The following is a 24,899-nucleotide window of genomic DNA, read 5'->3' as shown; positions in this document are numbered from 1 at the left end:
TAATTTCTAATAAATTATGTATTTTATATTACATTATTTGACTATGATATACCATGGAGGCAAGATCCAAGAAAAACTTTTTTAGTAGTCCTACAATTTAGTTTGCTAATTTGGGAGCAGATTTTCAATTTTATCTTTAAAGAATATCAAAGAATGCAGATTTTATCACCGTCAATGGTTTATATTGAAATGTTTAATTTCTTTTTATGTCAATAAGTTTTATCTTAGATGAACTGAAATTTCTCCTTATAATTTAAGGCCACTTATCTTACTCTGACCTTGATGTTGACAGAGAAGTGGTGAACAGTGTTCCTATAATGACCATTTATATATTAGAGCCAAAAATTAAGTCATCTCTGAGCCCTCTACATTCCAGAGTAGACATTTGTAAGTTTTTTAGCTTTTTCTGATAGGAGTTACCTCCAATTGTTTCTAAATCAATCTCTCTCTCTCTCCATTTCTCGCTCTGGTTCTCTCTTCTTTGCTTAATTTTCCTCAATCTCTTAAGCTTGTTCACATTTTCCTTATGAGATGATCATAACCATGGATTATTATTTCCCAGACTTTATAACCTTTATTTTTTATTTGCATGCCAGTATAGTACTTATTGAATAACACTGCACTTTTTCGTTCAGGGAAAATCTCTAACTTTAGTATATGTCAAAAGACTGTAACCCAAATCATATTTCCTATTGAAACAGTGGCATAATAGGCAATTAGTTAAAGAAAGTATCCTGGTAGGGTGAAAAGAGCATGAGTTAGAAACAGAGAGGTGAGAATCCTACCTCTGACACCTAGAAGCCTGAGAACAACATTAACTCCCTGAGTTTCTGTTTACTCTTTTTTTTCCCCACATATAATATTTTATTTCATCTCCCCAGTGGAATCTTTTTGTTCGTTTGTTTTTTAACACCTTTATTAGAGTATAATTGCTTTATAATGATGTGTTAGTTTCTGCTTTATAACAAAGTGAATCAGCTATACATATACATATATCCCCATACCCCTCCCTCTTGCATCTCCCTCCCACCCTCCCTATCCCAACCCTCCAGGTGGTCACGAAGCACTGAGCTGATCTCCCTGTGCTATGTGGCTGCTTCCTACTAGCTATTTTACATTTGGTAGTGTATATATGTCCATGCCACTCTCTCATTTCGTCCCAGCTTACCCTTCCCACTCTGTGTCCTCAAGTCCATTCTCTACATCTGTGTCTTTATTCCATTCCTGCCCCTAGGTTCTTCATGACCTTTTTTTTTTTTTTTTTTTTAGATTCCATATATATATGTGTTAGCATACGGTATTTGTCTTTCTCTTTCTGACTTACTTCACTCTGTATGACAGACGCTAGGTCTATTGACCTCACTACAAATAACTCAATTTTGTTTCTTTTTATGGCTGAGTAACATTCCATTGCATATATGTGCCACAACTTTATCCATTCATCTGTCGATGGACACTTAGGTTGCTTCCATGTCCTGGCTATTGTAAATAGAGCTTCAATGAACATTTTGGTACATGACTCTTTTTTTTTTTTTTTTTTTTTTTTTTTTTGTGGTATGCGGGCCTCTCACTGTTGTGGCCTCTCCCGTTGCGGAGCACAGGCTCCGGACGCGCAGGCTCAGCAGCCATGGCTCACGGGCCCAGCCGCCCCGCGGCATATGGGATCCTCCCAGACCGGGGCACGAACCCGTATCCCCTGCATCGGCAGGCGGACTCTCAACCACTGCGCCACCAGGGAGGCCCCATGACTCTTTTTGAATTACAGTTTTCTCAGGGTATATGCCCAGTAGTGGGGTTGCTGGGTCGTATGATAGTTCTATTTTTAGTTTTTTAAGGAACCTCTGTACTGTTCTCCATAGTGGCTGTATCAATTTACATTCCCACCAACAGTGCAAGAGGTTTCCCTTTTCTCCACACCCTCTCCAGCATTTGTTGTTTGTAGATTTTTTGATGATGGCCATTCTGACTGGTGTGAAGTGATACCTCTTTGTAGTTTTGATTTTCATTACTCTAATGATTAGTGATGTTGAGCATCCTTTCATGTGTTTGTTGGCAATCTGTATATCTTCTTTGGAGAAATGTCTATTTAGGTCTTCTGCCCATTTTTAGATTGGGTTTTTAGTTTTTTTGATATTGAGCTGCAATGAGCTGTTTGTATATTTTAGAGATTAATCCTTTGTCAGTTGCTTCATTTGCAAATATTTTCTCCCATTCTGAGGGTTGTCTTTTTGTCTTGTTTATGGTTTCCTTTGTTGTGAAAAGCTTTTAAATTTCATTAGATCCCATTTGTTTATTTTTCTTTTTATTTCCATTTCTCTAGGAGGTGGGTCAAAAAGATCTTGCTGTGATTTATATCATAGAGTGTTCTGCCTATGTTTTCCTCTAAGAGTTTTACAGTGTCTGGCCTTACATTTAGGTCTTTAATCCATTTTGAGTTTATTTTTGTGTATGGTGTTAGGGAGTGTTCTAATTTCATTCTTTTACATGTAGCTGTCCAGTTTTCCCAGCACCACTTATTGAATATTGACGAGGCTGTCTTTTCTCCATTGTGTATTCTTGCCTCTTTTATCAAAAATAAGATGACCATATGTGTGTGGGTTTATCTCTGGGCTTTCTATCGATCTATATTTCTGTTTTTGTGCCAGTATCATACTGTCTTGATACTGTAGCTTTGTAGTATAGTCTGAAGTCCAGGAGCCTGATTCCTCCCGCTTTGTTTTTCTTTCTCAAGATTGCTTTGGCTATTCTGGGTCTTTTGTATTTCCATACAAATTGTGAAATTTTTTGTTCTAGTTCTGGGAAAAATGCCATTGGTAGTTTGATAGGGATTGCATTGAATCTGTAGATTGCTTTGGGTAGTATAGTCATTTTCACAATGTTGATTCTTCGAATCCAAGAACATCTATTTACTCTTATGTAAATTGAAGACAATAGTATCTACCTTATAAGGATAGGAAATTTAATGAGATAATTATGTGGATGCCCAGTGGCAAAATAAAATCTCAAAGAACGATTGATACTGTTCTTCCTACTACTAGTATTATTGGCATTATACAACTGACCAAAAGCGTATTGTTCAACTGTTTTACAGAAATAACCACAAGAGCTAGTTAAACAATATATATCATGGGAATATATGTATATATATAGCTGATTCACTTTGTTATAAGGCAGAAACTAACATACCATTGTAAAGCAATTATACTCCAATAAAGATGTTAAAAAACAAAAACAATATATATCATATACCAGAACCTGTAAAGTATGTAAAAATGTGTCAAAGAGGACAAAATAGTAATGTTACATTCACTTGAGAGCCTGTATGTAGTAGACTGTGAATTGAGAAAGCAAAGGCTACAAAGGACATGTTTAGAAGAATAAGAGCTGGGAAGATTTGAACAACAGGAGGCTGACTGTGCCTGAGGCAGGAAAGTGTGGAGACAGCAGGAGAAGAGTTGAGCTGACTGAAAAGGGTCCCAGGTGGTCCAGGGCTGAGGGGTCAGGCCACATGTGACAGAACCCATTCATTAGAAAGCAGAGTGAATGGGCAACACAATCTTCCTCCCCCACCCCCTCCAGAATTCATATGGCATTACATCTGAAACTCTTTATCCTATTTCAAGTGCCAAGTCTTTTTCCTAATTCCTATAAACAGATGGGATCTTTCCCTCTGAAACACCACAGTGTTTTGCTTATATTGCTTTTCTGACATTTACTTTAATTTAAGTCAACAAATACTTATTAAGTGCCTACTATATGCAGGCAGCATAATGAGTCCTGGAAAACAGTGAAAATCACACAGATCCCTCCCTTTGTGAAGCTCACACTCAATGGGGAAAAGTGGGAAGCCAGATCATATAATAAGCATAATAATGAATAAATTGTATTATACATTTGAAGGTGATTAAACGGTATGTGGATCAGAATAAGAATAATGAATGAAGAAAGGAGTGAGGGTGTCAGTTGACATTTTAAATGGGTGGCCTCTTTGAGAAGGTGACATTTAAATAAAGTTTTCAAGGAGAAAAAGTTAGAACTATGATGATATCCAGAATAACATCATTCCCAAATCAAAGGCCCTAGTGTGGGAGGGAGTTTAGCTGGATTTCAGGAAAAGTAGGAGAGTTGGTGGAGCACGATTACCATGAGTGAAGGGATACTAATAAGAAGAGGTAAAGTCAGAGAGATAAGAGAATAAGGGTCAGGGGTCTGTGGAGGACTTGGGAAGAATAGGGTAAGTAGAGATCAGGTAGGGCCTCATGGGTCACTGTAAAGACTTTATCTTTTATTCTAATTTTGATGGGAAATCATTGTAGGGTTTCTAGCAAAGAAGTGGCACTATCTGGCTTAGGTTTTAAAAATGATCACTTTGAGTGCTTGGTTAAAAATATACTGTAGGGTTGCAGGACTAGAAGCAGAGAGAGCTTTTAAGAAACTACTGTGGCAATATGGTGATGATTCCGACCAGTATAGCAACACTAATGGTGGGGAGAAGAAGTCAAATTCTGGAAATATTTTACAGCAGACACCATAAGATTTTCTGACAAATAGGATGAGAAAAAGCGAGAATCAAACGTGGCCTGAGAACTTAGAGTTGCCATCCACTGAGACGGCTCATATCGTATTTTGCCTTGAAATAGATTTCTTAAAAGTTTTATATATAAGAGCCCAGTATTTGGAGTTACACAGATCTGACTTCATATCCTGCTTGTTCACTTGCTAGATGTCTGACCCTGTGGAAATCACTGAACTTCTTAAGTCTTAGTTTCCTCATCAGTAAAATGGGTTAAAAATGCCAAATCCCAAGTTTTCTGTATGGAGTAAATGGGATAATACATGCAAAGCATTTCACAAAATGCCTCGTACATAATAAATGCTTGTTAAATGAAAGATGTGCTTTACTGTAACTCTTAGTGTAATTACTGTTTTCATTTCATATGTTTTATGTCTACTACTGGGTTATATTCTTGAAAGAAGACACCGTCCTATTATTATTATTATTATTTCTACAGAGAAACACTCTGTCCTGTATCTAGAATTAGTATGGGCTCTCTCGCTGTACTAACTGTGGCCTGGCTGACACCACACTGTGGGTGGGGAACCTGGTATCAGAAGGGACAAAAGATGCAAATGGCGGATTGGCCCTTTCCTATTCACTTCTAAAGATAATAGAAATCATACGTATTTTCCTCTTTAGCCATACAAGAATTTTAAATTAAGTCTGGAATATGTTGGTAGAATAACAAAAGTTGAATTTCTACTCCCCCACTTTTTTTTATTCATATTTGCTATGACCCTTTGTGGGTTTTTCTCTGCTTGACAATTCTTTCCTTTTACTCTATGTAATTTCATTTGGTCTCTAAAGTATATCAAACTTGTTATAAGAATTGCTGAGGGCTTCCCTGGTGGCGCAGTGGTTGAGAGTCCGCCTGCTGATGCAGGGGACACAGGTTCATGCCCCGGTCCGGGAGAATCCCACATGCCGCCGAGCGGCTGGGCCCGTGAGCCATGGCCGCTTGGCCTGCGCGTCCGGAGCCTGTGCTCTGCAACGGGAGAGGCCACAACAGTGAGAGGCCCGCGTACTGCAAAAAAAAAAAAAAAAAAAAAAAAAAGGAATTGCTGAAAAGTGTTCTTGTTTTTAAAGGATCCTCTTTAAATTTGCTTAAGTCATTTTGAAATCTGTTCCTCTCTCCCAAGCTTGTAGAAATCCTCTCCAGCTTGGTACCATATGTAAATTTAATGAGCATTCGCTCACTTTAATCATCCAGGTCACTGGGTCATTGATTCTTATTTCCCTTTGTGTTTTTAGAGTAAAGAGACTCTCTCAATCCATCTCTTCCAGTCTTCCTATGTATGGACAGTATTTTCCTGTTTCCATTTCACTTTTACGATAAAAGCATCCTCATTTTCAACCTACTATTAAAATGGAAAATTTGTTATTTCCCAGGATGTAACTCTCGTTCTCTAACTCTCTTTTTTTAAAGACTAGTTCTCATTTTATTTCTCTTCCCATTCTAAAAATATATATGTAATTTTAAGAGTTTTTTTTTTCTTTTAATACTGGCCTTGAGACGGTCCATACTGAACATCACTATTTCTTCAAAAGCATTCAGTTCTTAAATTCAAATCCACAGAAATTAGTATCTGGTTTTTGTTGGTTCCTAACCTGTATTTCTTTATAATCTTCTCTACCCCTATAATACCGTTCTATATAAAAAGTTGTTTAAAGTGTAATAAAATTACTATGCAGGAAAAATTACAAAAAACATAAGTGGGAATAATTAGAATAATTATTAAGGGAATAGTTACAAGAGATGATAAGCAAGCAAAGCACTGATGCAATGAGAGGTTGACTGTTGGCAGAGGTTAATGTAGCCCAGTAACAGGGATCTTCAGGGAAGAGGGCACAGAAGAGCAGTGGCAAGAAGTGACAATCAAAACAAAACAAAAAAATGGGCTACATGCTACAACTCTAGTTGCTACAATCTTTTCTGAAATGTCCAGATCTATCATGTTACTTCCATCTCTACCACACCTACAGGAATATTCTTTCTAGAATACAAATTTATTTATACAATGTTATTCCTTTGCTTGAAACTCTTCATTGGTTCCTCTTCATCTGCTGGATGAAGTTCAGACTTCTTAGTATTGCATAACAGGTCCTCCAAGTTCTTACCAGATTATCTCCCCAGCCTGTCTACTACCCCAAATCCTCACCATGGTATAGCCATGTTGAACTCCTTGATGTTCCACTCAGTCACCATTGTGTTCCTTTCCTGAGCCAATTCTATAGAATAGTCCTTTTTGCCATTTTGTCATTCCCCTTACCCTTACCCTCATGACTCTGTGTATCTTATACATATTTCTATCATAACTCCTAAGATTCTGAGGTTGGTTGGCATCCATTACTTTTATCTAGCCATCATATTCTCTGGGAAACCCTACTTCAAGTGATCCCATTGGACCTACCAATTGTATGACCTATCTTTCCCACCAGAGGATGAGCTTATGACCCATGCTAGCTATTCAGAATGTCCATAGGGACTGTCCATCCCATAGACATAGGGATTGGCCAATGGCGCTCTATTACTTAATCAGAACAAATCATAGCTTTGGGGAGAAACGGATTCTGTAGTGAGGGAGGCAGTTTACTCTTTCCCCAAGCTCATTAGGATCACAAGCTTGAGGACTCTATCAGCCTAAACTTCTTTTTAGGCCACCTATCTAAGAATCATCTAGAAATTAAGTCAGAGACAAAGAGCCAAGAAATCAATGGAAGGTAGATTTCTGATGACATTGTTAAAATGCATGGATTCAACCATTCCTAAACATAACAACACCTCAGACTTACCAGTTACTCAGTCAACAAATTATTTTTTAATGTTTCAGATGGTTTAAGTTTCTACATTTAAAATGGAAATATTGCTGTTAACACTCAAATGCTACTGCACTGACTTATTTATATGCTATTCTCCTTTGTGTCATATTACTCTTATATCCCAAGCACTCAGCACACAGTGCCTGGAACATAAGTTGAAGCTTACAAATGATTTTGGAATGAATGCTCCAGCCAAGTTCATTGATCAAATATGACAGGGTTTAAGAACGTTGGCTCTGGAACCTGATTTCCTGGGAAACATATCCTTGGATTGACCATGATTCAATATCTTCATGTTTAAAATGAGGATAATGAAATAACAACCCCTAAAGGGGATTATGAGAATTAAGTGAGTTAATGAATGTATAGAGTTTAACACAGTGCCTAGAACAGAGTAAGCATTCAATAAACATTAGCAGTTGATATTATGGCTGTACAATTATCTATATTACCTGTCATACACATCCCAGAATGACACAGTTTATCCATTCCATCCACAGAGTTAAATTGGTTATTGTATATTACCCACATACTAATTGCTGACAGAAAGAGTCTGAGAGAAGCCAAATTGGAGAAGTAGTCTAAAAATCTAAATATACATCAAGGCCTGGTACAGAGATTATCAAACTGAAGCCCCTGAGATTATAGCCAAATTGTTCTGAGCTTTGTTTTTCCACATTCGCACTTTGTTTTTCCACATTCGCATTAATCCAACAATGTATACAAAAATACATAAAAATGGATAAAGAAGATGTGACACATATATACAATGGAAGATTACTCAGCCATAAAGCAAAATGAAATTCAGTTATTTGTAGTGAGGTGGATGGACCTAGAGACTGTCATACAGAGTGAAGTAAGTCAGAAAGAGAAAAACAACTACCGTATGCTAACACATGTATATGGAATCTAAAAAAAAAAAAAGTGGTTCTGAAGAACCTAGGGGCAGGACAGGAATAAAGACGCAGAATGGACTAGAGGACACGGGGAGGGGGAAGGGTAAGCTGGGATGAAGTGAGAGAGTGGCACTGACATATATACACTACCAAATGTAAAACCGACAGCTAATGGAAGCAGCCGCATAGCACAGGGAGATCAGCTCGGTGCTTTGTGTCCACCAGAGGGGTGGGATAGGGAGGGTGGAGAGAGACACAAGAGAGAGGAGATATGGGGATATATGTATATGTATAGCTGATTCACTTTGTTATACAGCAGAAACTAACACACCATTGTAAAGTAATTATACTCCAATAAAGATGTTAAAAAAATAAATAAAATAAAATTCAGTGCAAAAAAAAAAACAAACAAAAAAACATTATGACCAAATGGTATTTGTCCCAGGGATGTAAAGAAAGCCTAGAATTGAAAAATCTATCAATATAATTCACCATATTAACAAACTAAAATAACAAAAACAAAAATATGATCATCTTGATAGATGGGGAAAAGTATTTGATAGAATCAGTATCCATTTTGGATTAAAACCCTCATCAATGCAGAAGTAGAATGTAACATTTTCAACCTGATAAAGAATATTTATAAAAATTTAAAGGCAATATCATATCTAATGGTGAAAGACTGAATGTATTGCTCCTAAAATCCAGAACAATACACGGATATCTGCTCTCACTTCTATTTAACATTGCACAAGATAAGTATACAAAAATAAATTGTATTTCTAAATAGAACAACAAAAAGTCAAAAATGGGAATTAGAATACCATTTAAGATAGCCTAAAATGTGAAATACTTAGAGATAAATCTGAAAATAGATATGAAATATTTATTCATTGAAAAGTACATTGCTGAGAGAAAATGAAGAGGCCCTAAATTAATGGAACAGTATACAGTATTCATGGGTCACTCAGCATTGCTAAGGTGTCAATGCTCCCAAATTATTTTACAAATGGAATGCAATCTGTGCAATTACAACAGAATTTTATAGAAAGTGAAAAACTCATTCTAAAATTCATATAGAAATTCAAGAGATCAAGAATAACCAAAAGAACTGTAAAAAAAAGAACAAAGTTGGAGAACAAACAACCTTATTTCACAGCTTAATAAAAGCTACAGTAATCAAGAGTGTATGGTATTGGTGCCAAGATAAATAAATATATCAATAGAATAAAATAAACAGTCCAGAAATAGACCCACACATAGTTCACTGATTTCAACAAATGTGCAAAGGCAAGTCAACAGGGTAAATAACAGACATTTCAAGAAATGGTTCTTGAAAAATTGGATATCCATGTGCAAAAAAAAGAAAAACATTCAATTCAAGCTTCACACCATATACAAAAATTAACTCAAAATTGAATATAGATCTAAATATAAACTAAGAACTATAAAACTTTTGGAAGAAAAAACAAAAGAATAATCTTCATGGCCTTGAATTAACCAAAGATTTCTTAACTCTGACATGAATAGAACTATCAATTTAAAAAAATATGATAAAACACACTTAATCAAAATTAAAATAGTTTGCTTTTAGAAAGATACTGCTATGAAAATAAAGAGTAGGTCACAAATTGGGAAAAACATTATTTGCATATCATATATATGATAACCTGCATTCAAAGTATATAAAGAATCCTCAAAACTCAATAATAAGAAAACAATCCAATCTAAAAAAAATGGGCAAAGGATTTGAATTGACCCTTCACCATGGAAGATATATAAGGGAGAATATGCAAATGAAAGAATGGTCAATATCATTAGTCATTAGGGGAATGTAAATTACAATCACAATGAGATACCATTACAGTATCTAAAATTAAACAAATCGATTATACCTAGTTTGTGTTGGTGAAGATGTGGAAAAAGTAGAACTCTGGCACACTTTCAATGAGAATGTACCATGGTACGATGGTTCAACTACTTCGGAAAACAGTTCAGCAGTGTCATAAAATATTAAACATATCTATCATCATCTAGACATTCCAGTTCTAGGTATTTACCCAAGAGAAATAAAGGCAGATACACATACAAAGACCTGTACAAAAATATTCACAGTAGCTTTATTTGTAACAGCCAAAAACTGGAAAAAAACAAATATCCAGGTGAAAGAACAAATTATATTATATCCATATATTCTGCAACATGAACTGTACCTCAAAATCATGATGTTGAGTGAAAGAAGGCAGACAAAAAAGAGTGCATACTGTATAATTCCATTTACATAAAACTCTAGAAAATGAAAATTAATCTACGGTGAAAAGTTGATCAGTGGGGGAGTGAGGAGGGATGGGAGGAGGTATTACAAAGAGGCATGAGGAAACTTCTGATGAATATGCTCATTAACTTGATTGTGGTGATGTTTTCACTGGGATACATATATCATATATTAAATTGTACCTTTTAAGCATGTACATTTTATTGTATTTTAATTATTCCTCAATATAGTTGTTAAAAAGAAAATTTTCTCTTGATAAGTCTTCATTAAAAATGCATAGATCCTATCATCAGTTGAAAACACAGTAAGGACAGTATTTCCAGTATTTCCATTATACTTAAGCATAATGATACATGGCTAGAATGAAGACAAGCCCACAGCTAACATCATACTCAATGGTGAAAAGCTAAGCCTTTCCTCTAAGATCAGGAATAAGACAAGGATGCCCACTCTTGCCATTTCTATTCAACATGGTACTGAAAGTCCTAGTCACAGCAACTAAGCAAGAAAAAAGTAAATAAATAAAAGACCTTCAATCAGAAAGGAAGAAGTAGAATTATCTCTGTTTATAGATGACATGGTCTTATATATAGAAAACCCTAAAGACTTCACTAAAAAACTGTTACGACTAATAAATTAATTCAGCAAAGTTGCAGGATGCAAAATTAACACACAGAAATCATTTGTCTTCCTATACATTGACAATGAACTATCTGAAAGAGAAATTAAGAAATCAATCCCATTTACAATAACATCAAAAGCAATAAAATACTTATAAATAAATTTAACCAAGTAGGTGAAAGACATACACTGAAAACTATGAAATACTGGTGAGATTGAGGAAGATACAAACAAATGGAAAGATATCCCATGACCTTGGATTGGAAAAGTTAATGCTGTGAAAATCTCCATACTACCGAAAAATGATCTAGAGAGTCCATGTAATCCCTATCAAAAGTCCAATGGCATTTTTCACAGAAATAGATAAAAATTATCCTAAAATTTGTATGGAGCCACAAAAGACCCCAAATAGCAAAGTAATCCTGAGAAAAAAAGAACAAAACTGGAGGCATCACAATTCCTGATTTCAAGCTATATTACAAAGCTGCAGTAATCAAAACATTGTGGTACTGGCAACAGGTACATGGAACCAGTGGAACAGAACAGAGATTCCATATATAAACCAACACATATGTGGTCAACTGATTTTTGACAAGAGCACCAGGAACACACAATGGAGAAAGGTTAGTCTCTTTGATAAACAGTGTTGGTAAAACTGGATATCCACATGCAAAAGAATGAAACCAGATTCCTATCTTACACCACTCACAAAAATGAACCTGAAATGGACCAAAGACTTATATGTAAGATGTAAAACCATAAAACTCCTAGAAGAAAATATAGGGGAAAAGATCCTTGACATTGGTCTTAGAAATGATTTATTGGATAAGAGACCAAAAACACAGGCAACAAAAGTTAAAATAAACAAATTGGACTATATCAAACTAAAGAGCTTTGGCACAGCAAAGCAAACAATCAATAAATTGAAAAGGCAACCTGAAGAATGAGAGAAAGCATTAGCAAACATATAGCTGATAAGGGGTTAATATCCAAAATATATAAAGAACACATACAACTCAATTGCAAAATAATAATAATAATAATCCAATTAAAAAATAGGCAAAGGACCTGAATAGACAATTTTCCAAAGAAGACATACAAATGGCCAATAGCTATATGAAAAGATGCTCTACATCACTAATCATCAGGGAAGTGCAAATCAAAACCACAGTGAGATATGCCACTGCATACTTGTTGTGATGGCTATTATCAAAAAGGCAAGCGATAACAAATGTTGGTGAGGATGTGAAGAAAAGAGAACCCTTACACAGTGTCGGTGGGAATGTAAATTGGTACAGCCATTACAGAAAATAATATGGAGGTTCCTCAAGATATTAAAAATAGAACTACCATATGATCTCGCAATCCCACTCCTAAATATCCAAAGGAATTTAAACCAGTATCTAAAGGAGATATCTGCACACCCATGTTCCTTTCAGCATTTCTTCACAATAATCAAGATATAAAAACAACCTAAATGCCTTTCAACAGATGAATGGATTAAGAAAATGTGATATATATATAATTGAATATTATTCAGCCATAAAAGGAAGGAAGTCCTCCCATTTGTGACAACATAGATTAACCTGGAGGTCATTATGCTAAGTAAAATAAGCCAGAGAAAGATAAATACTGAATGGTATCACTTATATGCAAAATCTAAAAAAAAAAAAAAAAAAAGGCAATTTCATAGAAACAGAGAGTAGAGTAGTGATTACCAAGGGCTAGGGGAAGGGGGAAATGGGGGTGATATAGGTCAAAGGGTACAAATTTTCACTTATAAGAAGAATAAATTCGAATGCTCTAATGTATAGCATGGTGACTACAGTTAATAATACAGTTCTGTATACTTCAAAGTTGCAGAGAGTAGATCTCAGGCAATCTCACTCCCCACCCTCAAAAAGAGTTAACCAGGTGAGGTGACAGAGGTGTTAATTATCTTGATCTTGGTAATCATTCTACAATGTATATGTGTATCAAAGCATCACATTGTACACTTTAAATATATACAATTATATTTGTCAGTTATTCCTCAAAAAATTAAAAAATAAAGATACATGGCTAGAGACAAATAAGCCAGTGTCCGTTATGATGATGATCTGAGCATCATGGCACAGTTTGCTCATGTATCACATTTGTAAACTGGTAAGACTTTGCACCAAAATGTAGAGAGGGTAAAATAATAATCATTGTAACTTCCTTCTTTCCTACTGTTTTAATTCTTAACCTTCTTGAATGAATTAAAAATTACTCAAATATATGAAATTTGGAATAAATGTTAACTTATGTGTAAAAGCACATCTATAACATATTTAATCAAAATACTATTTTCCTGATATTATTCATGCAGAAATAATACTGGTATTTACAAACAGTCTTTTAGAATTGGTGGTTAGGTGGGAAATAACCACAGACATGTCTCCAAATGCATCTCAAGCTAACTTAATAAATTATTTTCTGCATTATATTTTAAGAATCAATACAGTTGAATGAACCAAATGTGCATCCAGCAAAATCTACCCAAAAATATCATATATAAAAGTGAATGAGTACTTTAAATATTTATTTAACATTTAAAATAAATATATTAACACTACATACTTTAAATATGGTACTACACTTCCACTTATCTTTATAAAACATCGAAAATATCCTTTCTGAGCCAATGCAATGATCAGTGACTTGAAAAGATATTTTCTGACACAATTTGCAACTTTACATATTATAGCATACAATGTTAACTAATAGCATACAATATTAACTAATAACCATTGAGATAGTCATTTCCTGGGTGCAAAACCAAACATCCAAATTACTGCACCAAAAAATTCTGATGAATCATTATTTGATTTCTAGTTATAAAGAGGAATATCTTGTTTTTCAGAAAGAATATTAGCAACTTGTTTTTAAGCTTAAAATGTTATTAAATCAATAGAGTATTTATATAGAAATCCTAACAAACGCAATTCAATCTACACCAAAGACAAAGTAGATTTTAATACTATTTTAACAATTATTAAGTGCCTGCTAAGTGTTATACACTGAGATGTACATGCTCCTGTTAAAATTAGAACAACAAAGGGACAGAGATATAAGGAAAAATCCTAATCCAGGTAACAATGGAAAAAAATTCATAATATACCTTATTGCTACAGACGTCTAGTCATTGGTCCAAAATCTTTACCATTGAAAGTCCAGTCCTTAAGATTTCATTAATTATGCTTATTATCCAGGAAACATGCTTAATTCTCCAAATCTCCCTTAAATAATGTTTATAAAATACATATGTCAGGTCACTGCCTATACCCATTTGCAGCAGCCAATCAAAATATGTATTGAAGGGGCATTGGCGGGAAATAATTTGTCACTATATAGGTCAGCTCTCTTATTAATAATAATAAAAACTGACATAACACCATTTGTACAGCAACTTCATATCAAGACTCCAAAGATTTATTCATTAATACTTCCAATATTTCTAGGCATTATTTGGCAAACGTTCTTCTCCATCTTACTGATTTATAAAGCAAAGCCCTAACTCATAAAATGACATGAACCTGGTGACTCTATGTTTTCTAACTCACAGTCCATTTATATTTGCCAGGGAGAAGAGAAAGATATAATACAACTAGCATGAAATAGTTTGGCTAACCCAGGATAGTGAAATATCCAATTGGTACTTGGGTCTTATCTATTCCCACCTTTTTATATGCGATCCAGTCAAACACCCTGTCAATATCTGTTGCCCGTAGCACTTCCTGTGATACTGGATGGGAACTGGCCAAGCCGTCAAGCAGCATCACTTCATGTAGAACATCTGTCAGAAATCTCTGTTTTTCCTGCAATATAGTAGATGGAACAACATCATAGGTGATTCCTGGTTATGACAGAATATGTGTGACAATATGAACAGAATGTGTTACTTAATTGATGATGCTCATCAACCTACATGGTGAGACTTAACTCTACAGAGAAACCGGTAAATAAAATGCCCCTTAAGTCACTCTAAAATAACAGTGGTTGACTTGGGCACAACATGAAACAAAATCAATGGGCTACAATGGGCCCTAAATAGATAGAAACAATGGACTCTATGTTTTAACAGTGGTTAAAACAAATTTGGAGCGTGGGCACATAAATGAAACTGACTAAGCTTGTTTATGTGTTCTGCAGGGTCAAAACTAAAATTCCAGTCCCAAATAACCTTTTCATAGTTAATCCAATATAAGAATAATAACTAAATTTTCAGAGCTCCATTGCTATTTCTTATTTCTAGTCCATTTAAACAACACATTCCTTCTCTTTCTGTTCCTTTCTTTCCCTCTCTCTTTCTCACTTATCCTCTAATACACACACACACACACACACACACACTTATTTTCTAAAAGAATTTCAGGAGACCACCACAAATAATAAAAGGCATTACTGACATCAAACTATAATATCTGTGTATGTGGATGTGATAAGTGAATTCAGAAAGTGGAGAGCAATAGGTATCAACAATCCATTTTGTGAAAGCAAACAAAATCGTGAGACTTCTGTGCATTGCTGAGACATTAGTATTTGCTCTAATAAAAGCTGACTTGTAATGTTAGTAATAAACTGTAAAGAAAAAAGTACTTCTCTGTTGTTTTTGCTTTAAGAAGCCTGCTTTAAAGAAACAGCTTAGGTTCTGTTAACAAAAATGCTGGCAGCTATTAGTCCTCCTAGTCTCCTGCCTTCACTGAGGGAGAAGGAGAGGAAAAAGAAGTTGCAAGAGATATCAAGGGCTAAATAGCCCTTTGATAATTGGGACCTGAGAGGTATCATTACAGAGATAAGACTGCAACACTTTAATTGCTCTAGCTAATTCTGAACTCATTCCTGGAGCCTCCAAATTTTGGGCCAGCAGATAAACTGCACTTTATTTCTGAGTGAGTTGTAATTTCAAGGTGAGAGTACACCAATCCTGGATTTTAAAAATTGGAAAGAGAATAAATATACTAAGAAAAGTATAGTTAACTAAGCACATATGTTTGTGTTAATTTAAATCTGGCTTTAGGGCTTCCCTGGTGGGGCAGTGGTTGAGAGTCCGCCTGCCGATGCAGGGGACACGGGTTCGTGCCCTGGTCCGGGAAGATCCCGCATGCTGCAGAGCAGCTGGGCCCGTGAGCCATGGCCGCTGAGCCTGTGTGTCCGGAGCCTGTGCTCCTCAACGTGAGAGGCCACAACAGTTAGAGGCCCGCGTACCGCAAAAAAAAAAAAAAAAAAAAAAAAAAAAAAATCTGGCTTTAAAGAAACATTTTTGTTCATCATCCCTTGCTCAATAATGTAGTATGTTTAATCAATAATTTAACTGGCAATCCAACTATATACTGTAAGGTTTATTTTCTACTAGCTTATTTTTATAGTCTGTAGACTATATATCTAATTTATTTGGTCCTCTTTCTTTGGTCTACAAATTTCACGTCAATGCTCCATCAAAAAGGACTTTGTTGCAGTGACTGAACCAAAAGTCACTCTAAGTCCCAGAAGGATGCTCCAGACCGTAAGAGACCACAATAAAAAGTATAAACTTACAATGAATTAAGTGACAAATACTACACAAAATGATACTGTATTTCTTCTTAAATCGAGTTCCTAATTCAAGATGAATTAAGAAGATTAAGAAGACTGAAATTGGACACTGTGATTTAAAATTTTTTAAATTAAAAAAATTGGTATTTACATTGCTCATTTTAAGTCCACTAAAAAGCAAAGACAAGATCTCAGACAAATGGCCTAGATTTAGAGAATAAGAGAAAATTGTGTATTTCCAAAATAAAAATTTTAAGCCGGTATGCAATCTTGTTAGTCATTCAATTTTAAAATGCAGATTAAAGCTATTCGATACTGGAATTAATGAGAGGAATCATGAAATGTATAATGAAACTTCAACTTGATCAATGAACATTTTTATTTATAAAAACTACCGACGGTGTGATATCCACTCTGAAGGTCAAATAATATTCAACTCTTCGAATAGTGATTGCTTGCTCCATTATGTCACTCAAACATCTGATCAAAAATCACAGTGTAAAATGAACTTAACACAATGATTTATTTGAATCCTAATTTTTAATATTTAGCAATAATAAATATATATTGATCCATATTAAAATCTAGTAAACATATCTTGGTTTGCTAGAGATGTGATTTTTTAAAATGGTATAAAGTCAATGGCCATGAGATTATAAAAATGAAATCTAAGGTAAATTTCAAAAATGAAACTTTCTCATTTAAGAAAATATAAGTTATACATGATATATTACTTCATGCTTCTGGAGAAAAATAAAAACAAACCTTTGGTCGGTGGAATTTCAAAAAGGAGAGTTTAAATTTAGTAGTGTTAAGTCATTAGCAAAAGACTCGTCTTCTACATTTTTGGAGAGGATGATATTGTCTAATTGAGAAAAAGGGCATTAAGAGAGATGAAGAGAGAGAGAAGGAAAAACAAAAAAGAAAGAAAGAAAAGCCTGGCAGAAGATACTCACAAAGCTCAGAAGAGACAATAACTTAAACTGAGGGGGAGAAAAAGAAAATTCTAACCAGAGGCAAACCCAATTTAACAAAATTACAAAGAATTTTGCAGGAGAGAAGGTGCTAATTTTTATAAAAGATCCGCATCACTATAAAAGAAGAAGTAATCTTAGTTTGTCAGTCCCAGGCTAGGGCCCTTCTCCTCCTCATCATCAACAACAATAACAATTACAGCAGAAATTACTAAGTGTTGGTTAGTTGCTTATTTTTTTTTTTAGTTGCTTATTGTTGAACTGAGACTATGAAAGTTTAAAAATAAAGTAAAAAAAATCTTGGCGGGCTTCCCTTCCCTGGTGGCGCAGTGGTTGAGAGTCCGCCTGCCGATGCAGGGGACACGGGTTCGTGCCCCAGTCTGGGAAGATCCCACATGCCGCAGAGCGGCTGGGCCCGTGAGCCATGGTCGCTGAGCCTGCGCGTTCGGAGCCTGTGCTCCGCAACGGGAGAGGCCACAACAGTGAGAGGCCCGCGTACCGCAAAAAAAAAAAAAAAAAAAGAAATCCTGGCTCTTACGTGAGATAAAACATCAAACAAAATAGCCACAGTGAACAAAATAATAGTTTTCTCTTACAGACTAGAAATGCTAAAGAATTTTGAGGCAAAACACAGTAAAACAGAATTATTTATGGAAAGTTTAATGGAAGAGGTAGAATTTGATCTGATCCTTCAAGTAACTTTAAAGTTGTGTGCATGCTCATGTGTTTGTGTACAGGGAAGAATATATTTATGGTGCATAGTCAACAGTTTTTATTCTACTCTATATTTTAAGGACACCATGATAGGCCATTCTACAACTTTCAAAATGCAAAACAATAAGGTAAAATGGAGAACTTTAAAATCTGTTTACAAGAAGTTTATTGTTAACAGTAACAATAAATCCTACCACTCTAATACAGACACCTCTTGGAGATGTTGCATACATGCCTACATTTAAACAGTTCTAATAATACTGAATATGTGTGTCATTTTGTACTGAACTATTTTCAAAAATATGCTGTGTTTGAATTTTTGGAGAACAGTGTAAAGACTTTTCAGAAAAGTAAACAAAGTGTGAGTGAATGCACAGAGCTGAGAATAACACATGGAAAAGAAGTAAGGCACTATTGTTTTATTCATTCATTCATTTAACACACATGTATTAAATTCCTACTCAATGCCAGATACTGTACTGCGTTTTGGGAATAAATATATGACTAAAATCTAGTCCTCAACCTGAAAGAACTCAAAAGTAGTTGAGAAAGATGGATGTTATAAAAACACAGAGGATGAAATGATTAATTAGTTCAGAAAAGGCTTCACAGAGGAAGTGACATTAAAGTGGGTTGTTGAAAGATGAAAGGTTACTCAGATGAATGGGGGAAGCAGCTTAAAAGGGCAAATCCTGGCAGAGGAAACATGAAAAAAAGCTGGTCTGTTTGAATCCTCAGTTGTCAGGTTGAAGAGTTTGGTCATAATAAATAGGCAGGAGCAGAGATAATGACATAATAAAAGTAGTGTCTTAGGAAAATTAACTTATCTGAGTTATACAGAGTGGCTTGATAGATGTAGAAACAGGAGACAGGAAGTGGCTATTGTACCAAGAGGCGATATGGTGATGATGTATTACAACAGGTGTTGCTGAAGGACTTTTGATTCTGAGAGATATTTTGAACGAACAATCAACTGACATTGATGCCTTGGTCCCCTTAGTGGATGATGGAGAGGAAGTACTAACAAATAACTACATGGAATGAAGTGACGGAATTTTAAAAGATTTTAGATTGACAGAATGTTTTAAAAGGTAGGGGGCATGCTACTGACAGAAATGGAGAAGTGGAGAAAATTTTGGTTTGGAGGGCAAGTTAAAAGATGAGTTTTAGACATATTGCAAGGAATGTGACAGTGAACATTTAAAAAGCAATATGTCACAGGCAACTGAAAGTAAAAGCCTAGGTCTAAGATAAGGGGCAAGTGCTAAACAACTTTTGGCAAGAAACAGTAACCTGTATACAAATATAAATGAAGTCTCGGAGAGAAGCAACTTTTTTAACAATTATTTCTTACAATATTAACACTTCATATACTGGTATTTAGAAATATATGTGAAAGGAGTTATTAAAAATTCTTAACACATCATTAGATACACCTGAAAAAATCAATTCCCTGATGTCTCCAAATGGCTTCTGCTTGAACACGTCAAGATCTGAATAGTCATGGTGATGGTGGGAAAAGAGGAAGTACTATTGGAAGGGAGGCTTGTCGGCAAGTTCCTATAGAAAGGCTGACTAATTTTAGTGAAGAGCAATACCAGGTAGACACTTTGACTCTTGTCATCAGAAAAGAAAGAAAAAAATCAAGTAATCTGAATCAAGATCAAATAAAGTCAGATACATCAAACCACACAAAAAAGATGAGAGCAGAGCCTGAGCCAATTCAAGAAGTGGTGAGGTGCTCACAGTCATGAAAAGAGAGGAAAAACATTCTCTGGGCAGATGTGGGTTACATCAGAGCAGCCACAAGGACTCAATTTTCTTTTTTTTTTTAATTTAATATCCTTTTTAAAAATTTTTACTGGAGTATAGTTGATTTAAAATGTTGTGTTAGGGGCTTCCTTGGTGGTGCAGTGGTTAAGAATCTGCCTGCCAATGCAGGGGACATGGGTTGGAGCCCAGGTCCAGGAAGATCCTACATGCCGCGGAGCAACTAAGCCCGTGTGCCACAACTACTAAGCCTGCACTGTAGAGCCCACGAGCCACAACTACTGAGCCCGCGTGCCACAACTACTGAAGCCCACGTGCCTAGAGCCCATGCTCCACAATAAGAGAAGCCACCGCAATGAGAAGCCCGCGCACTGCAACAAAGAGTAGCCCCCACTCACCTCCACTAGAGAAAGCCCCCGTGCAGCAATGAAGACCCAATGCAGCCAAAAATAAATAAATTAAGTAAATAAATTTTAAAAAATAAAATGTTGTGTTGGTTTCTGGTGTACAGCAAAGTGAATCAGTTATAGATATACATATATCCACTCTTTTTTAGATTCTTTTCCTATATTGTCATTACAGAGTATTGAGTAGAGTTCTGTGCTATACAGTAGGCCCTTATTAGTGATCTCTTTTATATGTAGTCGTGTGTACATGTCAATCCCAACCTCCTATATTTATCATTCCCCCCTTCCGCCCTGGTATCCATAAGTTTGTTTTCTACACCTGTGACTCTACTCTTGTTTTGTGAATAAGTTCATTTGTACCATTTTTTAGATTCCACATATCTAGGAGGATGGGTCTGAATATAAATGGCTCTTTTGTTATTCCTGGGAGAAAAGACAGGAACACTGCTGCAAAGTTGATGAAAGAGTCCTAGACTGTAAGAAAAATATCTGCCATTCACTAGCTCTCTGACCTTGAGCAAGTTAATCTTTTCAGATCTCAGCACCCTCATTTGTAAACATATGTGGTTGTGAAGATTAAAGATAATTTGTTCTACAAATATTTATTGAGTACCTGCTATATCCCAAATGGTATGTCTGGTTCTAGGGATAAAAAGATAGAAAAACAGGGATCCAACCTTCAGAGATTTTATCCTAGTAGAAAGAGAGACAAAGATGAAAACAAATATTGAAATAGCACCTACTATGTGTAAAAATGGAAGTAGGTTCAGGATACAGAGTGACTACTCAGAGAAGGCTGTGATTGGTTCTGTCTGGAGAAAGGAAGGAAAGCTTCTGAATTGATAGTTTGAGTTGAATCTTTAAGGGGGATTGAGTTTTCTAGGAGAATACCACAGAAAGGGGCATTTTGGACAGAAAGGAATATCTGGGAAAAACCATAGAGGTATGAAACAGCCTGACCTGTTTGGGGGACTCCAGAGTTCTGCGTGGCAGAAGGCAGGGAGTATAATGGGGTAAATGACTAGTGATTAGTGCATAGAGACAGACAAGAACAGAATTATCAAGATCCTCCATGGCAAGTTAGGAAGCTAGAATTAAGAAGTGACATCACCAGACCTACATTTAGAAAGATGACTATGAATACTGGAAAGCGGACTAGAGTGAGGGGCAACTTGAAACAAAATAGGACAATACAGCACAATTATGCAAAAATAGCACACAATATGGGCTTTATCTTTGTGATCACAAAATATTATACCATTATTTTTCTAAAATTTAGCTCAATTTTGTGATGACCAATGGTGATCCAACAAGGTATTTACTTTGAAATTCCAAAATGTATGAATCAAATATAGATTTAGACATAAATATAAAACAGGCATAAATATAGATATGTATGTAGATACACATAAAGATAACCAAATAGATACAAATATTTCCTTTTCAGTATTTTCATTAGTTTATTTAAAGCAATGTCTTATTCCAGTTTTTAATATTGACAACATCCTCTTGAATATAGATAAAGGCACTTTTCTAATCCATAGAGTCAAATGAACAAGAATGTCTGACAAAAATTATTTGAACAATACAATCTAATTCCACACGTTTACTGATCGCTTTGTATACGTAACCTCCACATGTTGGAGGCTGGGGAAACAAACGAACTGGGGACACAATTCCTGCCTCCAAGCAACTCCCATTATGATAGGGAAGATAGACATACGTACAACTCATTTGTGCCATTTGACGGGTAACGTATTAGTAACCAAACAAAGTACTATGGGAGTAGAGAACAGAGGGAACGTTATGGGTAAAAATGCTTTCAGTGTCTATGACCATGTTGATTCAATTTCAACTGATCTATCATAAAGAGAAGAAATTAGATACTTTGTGTCTTTGGAAATCTATACACCATGGATGAAGCCTTTTAAGATTTCATAGGTTAAACAAATGCCACATGAGTCATTACTAATCTGAACCCCTTGCTTGCATAAGACTAGAACAAGGATACAGGTATACCTAGCATTGCATATTTTGGCTTTTTCACTCTTGTTCTTCATGACTTATTCAAATCAGGACAAATTAGAGGAGAGGAATACAATCAAAAATCCAAACAAGAAAAGCAAACATATTGGAGGAAAATATACATCAGGTTTTATTTATGTGATATGGTATCTCTGTGATGTCGCAATTATCATCTTTTGTAAACACACAACACAATGCCATATGTGTAAAAATTATAAATTATTTGGATTCCAAGTCTCTTAAAATATTAAAAGAATTTTACTATGTAATTTTATATTTCATCCCACTTTTATAAAGTTCTAAAATGTCCAAAAGTATTTTAAGCTTTACTCAGTTGAAAGTTACCTAGATGTACTTGTGAAATATAATGTCATTATTTAGCTGATTAGTTAACATTTTGTGGATAGCTAAATCATACTGATAAATGAAATAAAACTAAAGATGTAGTGAAAATAAGTGTTGCTTCTATATAGTATTTCTTAAAAATTAACATTTCAAAATCTCATGTTTAAAATACACATGCCTAGGATGTTGATAATCATTTTCATGTGCAGCTTGTTAAAACAGTCCACTTATATTAAAGTCAGACTTATGTAAACACACATATATGCAGTAGGCATTAAAGAATAATTTTAGAAATAATCACCATTAATGCCTATAATAAAACAAGCACTGTATTGAAAATTTTACCTGTTTTTTTCCACATAACCTTTTACAGTAAGTGGTACATGAACATAATTATCTGTGTAGATCTCTATTGATTTAACATTATTCTGTGATTTCACATGAACTTTACAATAAGTAACCAAATGTGTTCTATATGCTCTTATTTCTTTTAACTATCAACTACTTTTCATTCACTGCCAAGCCACAAACACTTTAAGATGCCTTAGTCAACGCACTAACTAAAAAAGCAATTATATCTCTATAAGACTATCTTGGATGACTTTATAAGGCTCTCATAATCCCAAATAACTCCCTGCACAGGTTTTTATGAACGGATATCCTCTCAAACATGACTAACACAGAGAGGAGGTGGGTTAAATTGTGAGTCTCTTCAATGACTACATCCTTCAGCTGCCTTATGTTTTGTTTGTAATATCCAGGCTGAATGTGTCATGTCTAATATTATCCAAGATGTGACACAGCTAAGGGAAAATGCTAAGATGAAATACAAAATGTACTGCATTGTATTCAACCAAATTCTGAGCCTTCTGCATACTTACTCAAGAACCTTTAAGATGTAGCAATATTGATATGGCAGAAGTCACCATCAATTAGTCATTTACATATTCATTAATTATGATAATCCTGGGTCTTACAGAACAACCTTCAATGTGCTTCAAATAATGTCAATCACAGTAATAATTATGAACAGGTTGTCTAATTACATAGCTCATTCTGATTCTAGCAGCCCAAAAAAATCACTGTGAACAATCACCATATGCCATGTGCTTTTATATAACCCTCTTAAAATGCTCATATCATATAGTTTTTGGATTTCTTGACATTTTTTCCTTCTGTTTTCCTTCACTTATCCAATGTAATTTTATATACTTTGAAGTTCAATATCCTTTCTATTTCAATGAATGAGTTCTTATATAGACATAGAAACTGCTTATAATCTTTCATAAATTATTTGTTGCCCATAATTTCTTTTTTTGTTGTTAACTTTTGACCAGAATTTTATTATTTGAATTCCTCATAGATGTTATACTTTGGGTTAAATGCTGAGAAATGATGGTAAATAAACAGTCCTTAACTGATGAAGCACATTGTTTAGTGGGGGAGATTGACTTCCTCTTCTTTGCTAATTAACATGAACTCATACCCACTCTTGTACATGTCACTTCAGCATCCTCTGCAGAGAGGTAAGCTTCTTCACCTTTTCAATAATCCTCTCTCTACTTTGGCAGTAAGAATCTTTTCCTCTATCTCTATGCTTAATTGTTTTGAGTAGCTGATAAGACATTTCAATAAAATCAAATTTGCCAGTTTTTTTGATACTCACACATCTGTTTCTCACATCCATCACAAGAAGTTGCTAATATTTTCAGACAAATCAATAATAAGCTAACAAGGCCCTAGAATATTTGATTGATAAAATGTAATCCAGAGTATTTTTAAACACACACTGACTAATCATCTTAAACAGATTCAATTTCTACTTAAATCCTAATAGAAACTTTCTTATACAATTCAGGTCTGGAATAATTCCAAAAATAGGTTCGCCAACTCCCAGAAGTCATTAACATTATTACCAAGTAGCTAGTTTATTTTATG

The 24,899-nt window shown here is 35.0% G+C and overlaps 1 protein-coding gene across 1 annotated transcript in view; it reads right to left on the bottom strand.

Annotated features, from left to right (window-relative positions):
- Positions 1–24,899, bottom strand: part of TRHDE (thyrotropin releasing hormone degrading enzyme) — a gene marked incomplete at both ends in the record, with an annotated part of 409,908 nt that overhangs the window by 139,432 nt on the left and 245,577 nt on the right. The window contains one exon of the mRNA XM_079715341.1: positions 14,872–15,009. Coding sequence (XP_079571467.1) covers positions 14,872–15,009 — 138 coding nt within the window. The remainder of the gene's footprint in view (positions 1–14,871; positions 15,010–24,899) is intronic.

This window comes from Hyperoodon ampullatus (assembly GCF_949752795.1).
Source record: "Hyperoodon ampullatus genome assembly, chromosome: 11".
NCBI lineage: Eukaryota > Metazoa > Chordata > Mammalia > Artiodactyla > Ziphiidae > Hyperoodon > Hyperoodon ampullatus.
The sequence above is the reverse complement of the archived record's forward strand: the minus strand, read 5'-3'. Positions and strand labels throughout refer to the sequence as shown.